Below are 11,995 nucleotides of genomic sequence, written 5' to 3'. Positions count from 1 at the left end.
ACAAACATATTGCTCTATTTGTTGTAGTTCAAATAACACCATCTGTTAAAACGTGTTTACTAATAAAATGTAACTATTGGAAGGAGGAGGACAATAGCCTATCGAATCCAGATAAAGTTTGTTTGAATCTGTTCCATTAAATGAAAATGGTGTCACTAAAGAATACGTTACAATTTCTGAAGGTAAATTATTCAAAGTGATTGAGCATAATCTATAAAATAGGCCGTACATTTAAAGTGACCTGTCATTATTCTAAGATCATCATAAGTTTGAATTTGTTAAATAAGTTGCTTATTACAGAGTTGGCAACAAGTTACATTTCTAAAAAATCTGGAGCGTAGGCCTACAACGTTTAGGCCTAGAAAACAAAATATTCGTTCTCTGATTGTTAAAATTAGGATCCAGATATGGGTAAATTAATTTGATAACTAATAACTATACCGACTTATTCATATCTTCAAGTATCTGCAGGTAATTTTGGTAATCGGTGTCGTGGTATTTGTGCTAATATTAATAACGCACCCATCGTTAATAGGAAGTATACATAACGTGGTGGCATTTAAAAGGTAGGCCTAAATATGCTTTTCTAGTTCTAGCTGTCCCATGACCTAGATAATATCGTAGGGGTGTAAACGATGAGATACAGTAGTAGTAATCATCATGATACGATACACAGGCATAGGCTATATCTCCCAGTGGTGCCTATCTCCTCTTTAAACAAATAAATATCTTATTTTTAATAAATCAATTAATTTAAATGTTCCACACAACATTCACTGTATTAAAATTAACCGTTGTGTCAGTTTTAGACGACGTAGAGTTTAGATTAAATTGTGTACCCATGAACACCAATGTCTTAAACTCTGTCTACACTATCAAATTTTATGTGCCCATGTATGGATAAGATGACGTCATATCACCACCATATTTGGGCACATCACACTTCACACACAAAACTATAGTTTGATAGTGGAGAGAGCTTCAAACCTGGAATTTCTAAAATAATCTCATGTTTACCGATTCAACAGGATAAAACTATTCTATGTTTTTCTCTTAAAGGATAACAAAAAGATGCGAGTCAGAGAAGAATGTTGCGTTTGTAAAAACACATAAAACCGGCGGCACAACAGTGGCAAGAATAGTGGAGCAGTTCGCTCTTGTCAACCACCTCAACATTGTCAGAAAGAAAGGAGAAAGTTCATATTTGCATTTCACAAATAGAAAGTTTAACTTCGATTCAAAGAAGGACTTCCTACAACCGATGGGTGTTGGTTTTGGAGACTGGAAAAACTATATTAATAATGTATTTTCTCTGCATGCGCGATTCGACAAAAAGGTTTATAGATCGTTTATGGCGAATAACTCGGTGTATATCACAATTCTACGTGACCCGGTCACACAGTTCGAATCTACGTTTGATTATTTTGGTATCGGATCAATAATTGGAAAAGGACAAGATAACAAAACATTGAAATTAGAAACCTTTCTTAATAACCCAACACGTTTCTGGAACAACTTATCTTCATCAAAACAAAAAAGATCTTTTAATAATCAAATTTGGGATTTGGGTGTCGATCCAAAACCTAACGTTGTTGTAAATGAAACAATTAAGAGGTTAGATAATGAATTTGATCTAGTAATGATTACAGAATATTTTGACGAATCTCTTTTAATACTTAAGAAAATGCTTTGCTGGGAATTTACCGACATTTTGTATCTACCGCGTAATCAAAGATCAGAACGGGTTCCTTTAAGTAATAACGTCAGAAAAAAGATTATGGAGTGGAATTCTCTAGATACACAATTGTACCAATATTTTCTTAAGCGCCTACAAGATCATATCAATAACTACGGCCCATCATTCCAAGCAGACTTGGTTGCGTTCCGTCGCATGACATCATTTGTGTATAAACTATGTGTTTCTGGTGAACATGTATGGAATAAAAAGAAGAAAATCAAATACGAACGCAGAGATGATGGAAATTTTACAAGTAAATTGTGCAAACAAGTTGATCTGTTACATGTTTGTGATTTCGGTGGAGGTTATATTTTAAAACTTAATCTAGAGTCAATGTGTAAAAGTGTTACATCTGATGACAGAAGTTTAAATCGTTCCCTTAGACAAATGATGAAAGAAATTTCTCTTCCTTAATGACAATTTTCAACTAAAATATCATATAAATAATATAACGTAGTAATAAAACAATTATTTTCTCTCTTGAAATATGAAATTAACCATCAATAAAAGTTAAAAAATAATAAAAGTTTACACAAGCTATCGTAATTCACAATTTTAATGTTTTCCGAAGTTCACAGATTATTTTTTATTTCGTTTTATGGCATGCGCATGCGTACAAGTTTTGCAAAAGTAAAAAATATTCACTCCTCTCAAACTTTGTGCCGAGATGCTTTTAAACAATTTAAATAGGACAACGGATTGATTACGATAAACCTTATTGTCGTATATTATTCCATGTCATACTTAACCAAATTAATTTTGGTAATCTGAAACATCATATCTCCATTCGATCAAAGGCCCGCGTACACATCATACACCAGCATATGGCGCATGAAACATAAGCCCACACCACATGCACACATAAGATCAATAATGCTAAAGGCGAGTGTAAATATATTTCTGACCAAATTACTCTTTAAACAAGAACTTTTACCGAATAGCTGTAACTTGAATATCCGATTCCGATTCAATAATAATGAGTTCAGTTAGAAGAAGGGTCTAGCAGCACCTAATGAATAGAAATCGGTTAAGTGTCTGTGTTTCATCAGAGGAAATATTGTAAATACTTATTATTGTAATTAGTATTGAGAACTTTTATTTCCAAATAAATGTAGAAACCAAAGATAATTTATTGTTTGTCTTGCTTCGAAACAAAAAATGCATACGAAGATGTTTCCTAAACAGTGTAACCCACACCTGTTTAAGGTAAGATTACTTGAACTTAACCCACACCTGTTTAAAGGGTAAGATTACTTGAACTTAACCCACACCTGTTTAAGGTAAGATTACTTGAACTTAACCCACACCTGTTTAAGGTAAGATTACTTGAACTTAACCCACACCTGTTTAAGGTAAGATTACTTGAACTTAACCCACACCTGTTTAAGGTAAGATTACTTGAACTTAACCCACACCTGTTTAAGGTAAGATTACTTGAACTTAACCCACACCTGTTTAAGGTAAGATTACTTGAACTTTAAAAATATATTTATTATTTGTTTGTATTATTTGTTTGTCTTATAACTCTACTTCTATTTTTTATATTGTTATTCATTACAAAGACTGGATCACAAATGAAAACATAAAGTAGTTAAATAGGCCATATTGACTTTTTAATGCAACGGTTTCCATTTTTTTTCTGTGTTTATTCCAGATATGTTTGGTATTAAGTGCTGGTTCAGTTTTACTGTTCTTCCAATCGACTTCAATATATCAATATCGGAACATTGCACTCAAAAGGTATTGAATTTGAAATGTACTATTTCGTTATCAGTATAGTCTATGTATATATATTATTTCTAATCTTATTATATTCATCAACATCAGGTATTGAAAATTAGGTTAATGTTCTTCCAGACAGAAACGAATATTTTCTAAACATGTACGGTACATTTTCTAAACATGTATATTTTCTAAACATGTATTTTTTTCTAAACAGGTATATTTTATGTACAGTACATTTTCTAAACATGTATGTTTTCTAAACAATGTATGTTTTATAAACATGTATTCTAAACATGTACACGGTACATTTTTTTTAAATGTTTAATTCTAAACATGTATTTTTTCTAAACATGTTTCTAGCCATGTATATTTTCTGAACATTTATATTTTCCAAACATGTATATTTTCTAACCATGTACATTTTCTAAACATGCATATTTTCACATTTCAGTAGCAGAATACATAACGAAAAATGCGAAGTAAGAAATAACATTGCGTTTCTGAAAACTCACAAGACAGGCGGAACTACTTTGGCAAGAATAATCGAAAAGCACGCATTTGACAACAACCTAAACGTTGTTCGAAAGATAGGGGAAGGGGGCTCTATACATTTTGGAAATGTCAATTTTAATTTTGAGTCCAAAAAGAAGTTTTTACCTCCTATGGGCATTGAAAGCGGCAATTACGATGCTTACAAATACAACGTATTTACGTTACATGCTCGTTACAACAGACCTGTTTTTGACGCGTTTATGGAACCTAACACGTTATACATTACGTTACTTCGTGACCCGGTGACGCAATTTGAATCTTCATTTGATTTCTTTCATGTGGGATCAAATCTTGAAAAATCTAGCGGTGTGGTACTAAATAAAACTCAAAAGTTACAACTTTTTTTCGAAGATCCTATAGGAAACTGGAAGAACCTAAGTTCAACGAAAAGGAAATATTCATACAATAATCAAATATGGGATCTGGGCATAAATCCAGCAAATATTGATAAGGATGATTTTTTGATAAATCGTACTATAAACGAGGTTGATGATCGACTCGATTTTGTTCTGATCAACGAATTTTACGATGAATCTTTGCTGATACTGAAGAAAATGCTATGTTGGCAGTTTAATGATATTCTATATTTACCACGTAACCAAAGAGGCTCACGTGCTGATTTGGATACAAAACTTACAGAAAAGATCGCTAAATGGAATTACGTTGACACCAAGTTGTACCGCCATTTTTTGAAAAATTTGCATATCAATATTGACAATTACGGTCCGACATTTGAAGACGATTTAGCTGCTTTTAAACGTATGACGTCATTTCTCTACGAAACTTGTGTCTCCCATACGTCAATTGGTAAAAAACGAATTACGTACCAAAAAGGAAGTGTAAACTATACAAACGATATATGTCAAAGGTCAAAAGGAACACTATCAGATTGTGATTTTAGCAACGGTTATGTTTTGACATTAGACTTGGGTTCAGTATGTGTTGACGTCACTTCAGATCCAAGTTCATTAAATCGTCATATTAGAAACATGATGAAGGGAGTTGCTATGACAATGAGACCCTTGCATAAATAATGTTATTCCTATTTTGTAGATTCCATCTTTTCACTCAAATTTTGTTTAAATTGGATTTTTAGTTTGATATAATCATCGGTTTTAGATAAATCAAATCGAAATATTTATTGTAACTTGGATAGACACAACGATTGATTTTAGGCTTAGTAAAGATAAGTTCAAGTTCAAGTTCAAGTTAAAATTTATTGTCAAAAATACAAAGTAAATAAAATTTGCCTTCCAAGGTTCAAATTACAATAAAAATAACAACAGTTAAAAACATACAATACTATACAATGGATAAGATAATATATAAGAAAATATGCTATGTATAAAACATTATGAACAGGTATGGATCAATGAAATTACAATTATTATTTTGTTGTTGTTGTTGATGCAATTTTATTGTCACGTATCTTAATGACCAAATAATGACCTGATTAATTTTAACTTAATTTGAATAAGACAAAAAGTCACCCGGAAAGCCAATTGTCTGGAAGTCAATGAACTTTTGGTTAAATTTAACTTAACTCGAAGTTTAATTTTATTCATCTTGAATTTTAATGTTTTGGAGAGGAAAATACATCTTAAATATGTTATTCTTATATTGTTAGTTCTGTAAATGTAATAATGATTTGTGTATGTATTACGTAGACGTCCCTCGGTAGCCTATATACTTTTCACAGGTAAGCCATCATGAATTATTCATTATTTATCTTCCTATCTTATTGAATATGCGTGTGACGTATAGTGGCTGCTTCAATGGAATGTTTAATAGTTTAATGACTTATTAAATAATTAAAAAATTGCCTCTGGATCAAAAGGCTATGTGGAATTTTCATAGGGCGTCACATAGACTATAAAAGACGGAACCGAGAAAAAAACCCCTTACTAGGCACATAATGTGGCGGCAACATCAGAGCATCTGATGTCGTGGAACCGACCCAAGGCTGTGCTAGAGGCAGGGGAGCAGACATATTTTTTTTAGACTTACCACAAGTCTGTAGTTATTGTCTTTTTTTAAGTTGGTTCCATACATACTTTTTGATTTTTGTACGAACTCAAGTAGTATACGTATGAAACGCCATATGTGCCAAATGTTTATCTTTTTAATAATATATAAGTCTACATTATTATTATTATTATTTCTTAAATTACCTTAACCTTCTAAATATCTCTCTTTCAAAAGAAAAACGATATTTATTTGCAAAAAAAAAACCACAAAAAAAAACAACCAAGAAAACACGAAGGATTAGAACAGTACCTCAGAGAGAGCCGAGCGTACTCAAAACAGAGCATTAACCGTCACGCCACAGGACAAAGACACGACTAAACATATGGCACATAATATTCTATTTATCCTACGTGCCTATATGACTAATTCATCGTTACGTCATAAATATGCATATTCATGACCATCCTTGAGGAAACAAAACAAGTATTAGTTTTACCTGGTTATGAATCAGAGGACCGGATAGCCCAGTCGGTAGAGCGTCGTAGTACACGATTATCGTGGGTTCAAACCCCATGCCGGTCTCGGTGGAATAGAGTTAAAGCTATGCTATTCTGTGTTTGGGGTTCACAGATTTAAACGTCCCCCTTTCCACCACACATCATGAGGCGGTAACATCAAAGCATCTGATGTGTACCCAAGGCTGTGAGAGGGCCTTACCGTGCTAGAGGCAAGAGAGCACACCATATTTTTTTTCTTCTGGCTTACGCGACCTTTTATGATTTCGTAAATTTAATGTTTAGCGCCCTCAATTTTGAGAATATCCGTTTTATAAAATTACGAACAATACACTAATCTATCTAATTAATTAAATTTCAGTATATCACTGGGCGGTTTAGAATTAATGTTCTTTGCCTGTTGTGTTATTATAATTATATAAAAGTATCTCTTCGGAGATCCCGCCTCGTGAATAAAAATACTGAAAGATGAGGGCGTATCAATTTGATCTCTGTTGCGCGTGCGTACAACTGAGGACTAGTGCTGTTCCGCCGTACCACGCCGAGAATGTTAAAGAGTCGCTATCCAATCGAGTTCGAACAATACCATGAAAGCCCCAGTGGTCTAATGGTTAGGACATCTGCATATCAAGCAGGCGGTCCGAGTTCGAGTCTCGGTTGGGGCGACTTTTTTCTCATTCTCACAGATTTCCTCATCTTTATCGTTTCAAATTAATTAATTAAATTTCAGTATATCACCGGGCGGTTTAGAATTAATGTTCTTTGCCTGTTGTGTTTATATATATAAAAGTATCTCTTCGGAGATCCCGCCTCGTGAATAAAAATACTGAAAGATGAGGGCGTATCAATTTGATCTCTGTTGCGCGTGCGTACAACTGAGGACTAGTGCTGTTCCGCCGTACCGCGCCGAGAATGTTAAAGAGTCGCTATCCAATCGAGTTCGAACAATACCATGAAAGCCCCAAGTGGTCTAATGGTTAGGACATCTGCATATCAAGCAGGCGGTCCGAGTTCGAGTCTCGGTTGGGGCGACTTTTTCTAATTCTCACAGATTTCCTCATCTTTATCGTTTCAAATTAATTAATTAAATTTCAGTATATCACCGGGTGGTTTAGAATTAATGTTTTTTGCCTGTTGTGTTTATATATATAAAAGTATCTCTTCGGAGATCCCGCCTCGTGAATAAAAATACTGAAAGATGAGGGCGTATCAATTTGATCTCTGTTGCGCGTGCGTACAACTGAGGACTAGTGCTGTTCCGCCGTACCACGCCGAGAATGTTAAAGAGTCGCTACCCAATCGAGTTCGAACAATACCATGAAAGCCCCAGTGGTCTAATGGTTAGGACATCTGCATATCAAGCAGGCGGTCCGAGTTCGAGTCTCGGTTGGGGCGACTTTTTCTCATTCTCACAGATTTCCTCATCTTTATCGTTTCAAATTAATTAATTAAATTTCAGTATATCACCGGGCGGTTTAGAATTAATGTTCTTTGCCTGTTGTGTTTATATTATATAAAAGTATCTCTTCGGAGATCCCGCCTCGTGAATAAAAATACTGAAAGATGAGGGCGTATCAATTTGATCTCTGTTGCGCGTGCGTACAACTGAGGACTAGTGCTGTTCCGCCGTACCACGCCGAGAATGTTAAAGAGTCGCTATCCAATCGAGTTCGAACAATACCATGAAAGCCCCAAGTGGTCTAATGGTTAGGACATCTGCATATCAAGCAGGCGGTCCGAGTTCGAGTCTCGGTTGGGGCGACTTTTTCTCATTCTCACAGATTTCCTCCTCTTTATCGTTTCAAATTAATTAATTAAATTTCAGTATATCACCGGGCGGTTTAGAATTAATGTTCTTTGCCTGTTGTATATATATATATATATATATATATATAAAAGGCAAACACAAACAGTTTGTCCTCTATGCACGCCGCGGTGAAACCTCTGATTGGTTTGCACTCAACATTAATCTTGCAACGGAGATAGTCATGATCTATATAAAAAGTTCGTAAACCAAAAATATTTATTAATTATGACTTATTAAATAATTTAAAAATTACCTCTGGATCAAAAGGCTATGAAATGTGGAATTTCCAGAGGGCGTCACATAAGACTATAAAAGTAGGAACCGAGAAAAAAACCGGCAGCATTACTGTTTAGAGAAGTCAATCAATAGGGTAGGCACAATTTTAAAGTAAAAGTCATATACTGTGGCGTGTTATTTTTCGAATTTTGTCTATCCAATCCAAGTAAACCTTTTTTTTTATTTCATTTATATGGCGCTTTTTACAAAGCGCCTGACAGTACAAAACAAACATCAAACACCTTTGTAATGTCCTACAGTAAATAATTGTTAGTGTATATAAGCCAATGGATACATTTTTATAGTTCTTCTATAATCTTCATAATTACATGAATAATTATAGTAAAGATAAGAATCTGTTTTGTGTATTTGCATTGTATTTCAGTAATAAACGGCTACTACATATATTTCTGTACTGTATGGTAATTATTAATTTAAATAATAGTTAATTATTTGCATATCTACAACAGATGTACCACTATTTTGTAGCAATACTTTCGAATTCGTAATTAACAGTGGACTTTCTTTTTGAACTTCAGATTACGGACGTACGTGCATTTAAAATTTAGTGCAAACTGTTGAATTGTATTTAATTTTGTTACAATAAATTTTACTGACCGCATACATATTTATAATATTTAGCCTATCATGATTTTCTTTCAATCCTTTGTGTACAAATGGATTTGAAACATAAAAAATGAGACTTCAATTGCAATTCATACATATTATTTTACCTTCATTTGACAAGTTTTCTCGGCGCGGTTGAAATCAGCGGGGCTCACACCATCGAAGACGTGTACTAATGCTAGTATAATATATTTGAGAAAACAGTGCATATACATGCAATTAGAGTCGAATTCAGTGTATCAGTGTGTAAAGTAATAATACAACAATCAAGGACCTTCGAAACATATTGATTTCCAATTTAAAACTAATTTTAATCTACTGATTTCATATTTGGTAAATTATTACACTAAATTGTTAGCGTGAGAATGGTAGACAATCCTGATTATTGGCCTTCGAAGCACAATAACGAATATTTAGAATGTTTAGATTGTAAAATATTGTTATGGTCCAGCTAACGCAATAAAAGAGCAATAATACAGGAACATTTCTTTGTTAATCTTTTCATAACAAGACTAACTAGAGGGTACTCCGAGAGTACAAACCTCCGCCTACTGTAAAATTCCCCTACATAAAATTTCCCCCGAAAATGTTTTTGTATTAGTTCTAAGTGTAAATAGGCTAACTGCACACTACTAAGTAGTGGATGAGAGTTTGGTGTAATGGTTATGTATCCAGCCTCTCACAGTTGAGATCCCTGGTTCAAGTCCCGTTGAGGTTTTTTTTTTATTATTATTTTTTTTATTTCTTTTTTTTTTTGTGGACCTTGATCTTTAACACTGACCCTTCAAAATGTAACCACAATTATATGATGAGTCATTGATCATTGTGGCTAAGTTTGGTGAGAATCGGATAAAAACTGTGGTCTCTAGGCAGTAAAATAGTTTTTTGTTAGTTGTGACCTTGACCTATGACCTTTTCCCCTCAAATTCGAACTCGTCCGAGCTTTTGGGGCATAGATAATTGTGGCCAAATTTGGTGAGAATCGGATAAAAACTGTGGCCTCTAGGCTGTTCAGACACACACACACACCCACACATACAGGGGTGAAAACATAACCTCCTTGGCGGAGGTAATAATCTTAGCTCACCAACTACTATATCAACAGTGACAACTTGCCAGTGAGGAATCGAAAGCATCAGTTTATGCGCACGCGTATTCATTATCTTCTAAATCGAACCCATTTTTCCAAAGGGTCCATTAATAATTATTTTGATATAATAAAAAAAACAACTCCAAAAAAATTGTGGCAAAACAATATTATTCTATATTTTTACTTGTGCATCTGTGAATCCTAAAGGAAATAGGATTTATTTATCTTCCCAAATATACCGCCCTCTCATTGCGAACATGTTCATCTCACAGGATACGTACTTTAACGTTGAATGCATTACAAAATCCACACGTTTACGGGTACGGGTAAAACTCTGGTTACATTTCTTTCGTTTATAGCAGAGTAAAAGAGGTAGGCCCAATTGATTATGTATTTGTAAAAGCTTTTGTTGAAATTTATGAATTTTGGAAAATGACAAACAACCACCTGCCAAATAATACTCATTGTTGAAACAATTGTGACGAATCGTTACCACTTTACGTGTTGTTGATTTGTTTCATTAAAGGTACCTTTCCGGTAACAATCAATGTAATACTCGACAGTTGCAGTCGTATTTAAATAATTTCCCATATCTTACACAGACAGCTGTAAATCGGTGGAAATCACAATGCAATAATTACTGTATTAACTAGTTTCAGATGAATATCGTTTTATGTTATTTCCTTGCTATAGAAATGTAGCTAAGCAGGAGAGCGGTTGCTAAGACATACCTATTATCTAATTGGTATTGTGTGAATGAGTTGGTTTTGCAAACAGGCATTCTATCGACCATCATTTTAGTTTACAGATTTAGACCTAATATTTTTGTATGCAAACTAAATTGCATTACCTTTCATGATCACATTGATTTTTTATCTACCAACTAGGCTACCCTTAATTAAATTATTTGAGGCATCATGAGGGGGACCATTAGGCCCTACTGTATCTACAATAATGTGCTATTATTTATATAATATCGTAGACATATTCCGTGATACAGAGACACGTGTAAATCACACGCTTAAATGTGATAAATACAACCACAGTGATCGACTTAGTATCAGCATCAACCAAATAGCTCCTTTGTCCATGGAATTATCCTGTTTATGTCAATGCGGCATAAAATAATAAAGGGAATGTTAATACGAGTTTGGTATAGAAAACTTTTCAGTGTGTTCACTGCCAATGACTGACAAACCACCAGTCCCACTACACCTGCACATCTTATTTGCATAACAACGCACGGCATACCAAGCCATGTCGTACAACTCCGATGAGATATAAATTCTCTTCCGAACACGTAACGAAGAGAATTATCAAATCTCGACTTCTAAGTTAGTAAGTTGTAAACAGGACTAAAATAGTCTGAGCATAATACATTTTCTATGAAAGCTTGGAAGCTACAATGAAAGTAATTTCTTGTTTGTACCATAGACCTTTTCTACTATAATATTGTAAAACCTGTTTTGTAGGCCTATTATTAAACTGTATACAGTTTAGGCCTAAAAGTCGTTAATTGCAATCCATAGTGGCTTTGGATGTCCTACATATTAAACGGAGAGAAGGTAGCAAAGTAATTGAGCTTAAATTGATTTTTTTCTTTGTATACACTCAAAGCAAATCCGGAATTGAGTTACCCGACGAATCCAGCAAATAATAAAATTGCATTACTCTTGCTTAGACTGTAAACAGTGTTT

General features: G+C 34.0%; 2 protein-coding genes across 2 annotated transcripts; both read left to right on the top strand.

Moving 5' to 3' along the window:
* Nucleotides 1-146: 146 nt before the first annotated feature.
* On the top strand, nucleotides 147-2,152 carry LOC140057612 (galactosylceramide sulfotransferase-like). Its single transcript, XM_072103329.1, has 3 exons — nucleotides 147-182; nucleotides 463-566; nucleotides 1,060-2,152. Exons 1-3 carry the CDS (start codon nucleotides 147-149, stop codon nucleotides 2,150-2,152), a joined length of 1,233 nt encoding a protein of 410 aa, XP_071959430.1.
* Nucleotides 2,153-2,827: 675 nt separating this feature from the next.
* Nucleotides 2,828-5,965, top strand: LOC140056833 (galactose-3-O-sulfotransferase 2-like). Its single transcript, XM_072102330.1, has 3 exons — nucleotides 2,828-2,944; nucleotides 3,393-3,478; nucleotides 3,915-5,965. The coding sequence occupies exons 1-3, from the start codon at nucleotides 2,897-2,899 to the stop codon at nucleotides 5,047-5,049; spliced, it is 1,269 nt and encodes a 422-aa protein (XP_071958431.1). The 5' UTR covers nucleotides 2,828-2,896; the 3' UTR covers nucleotides 5,050-5,965.
* Nucleotides 5,966-11,995: the final 6,030 nt, after the last annotated feature.

The sequence above is a fragment of the Antedon mediterranea genome, chromosome 8 (assembly GCF_964355755.1).
Source record: "Antedon mediterranea chromosome 8, ecAntMedi1.1, whole genome shotgun sequence".
Classification (NCBI taxonomy): Eukaryota; Metazoa; Echinodermata; class Crinoidea; order Comatulida; family Antedonidae; genus Antedon; species Antedon mediterranea.
Note: the sequence above shows the minus strand (reverse complement) of the source record. Positions and strands in the feature narration are given on the sequence as shown.

Bases quoted from the DNA above. Each gene is read 5' to 3' on its own strand.
- LOC140056833 (XM_072102330.1), top strand. From the start codon at position 2,897: ATGCATACGAAGATGTTTCCTAAACAGTGTAACCCACACCTGTTTAAG. The intron at 2,945-3,392 runs GTAAGATTACTT...TGTTTATTCCAG, and splicing joins GTAACCCACACCTGTTTAAG to ATATGTTTGGTATTAAGTGC. The intron at 3,479-3,914 runs GTATTGAATTTG...TTCACATTTCAG, and splicing joins CGGAACATTGCACTCAAAAG to TAGCAGAATACATAACGAAA.
- LOC140057612 (XM_072103329.1), top strand. From the start codon at position 147: ATGGTGTCACTAAAGAATACGTTACAATTTCTGAAG. The intron at 183-462 runs GTAAATTATTCA...CATATCTTCAAG, and splicing joins ATACGTTACAATTTCTGAAG to TATCTGCAGGTAATTTTGGT. The intron at 567-1,059 runs GTAGGCCTAAAT...TTTCTCTTAAAG, and splicing joins AACGTGGTGGCATTTAAAAG to GATAACAAAAAGATGCGAGT.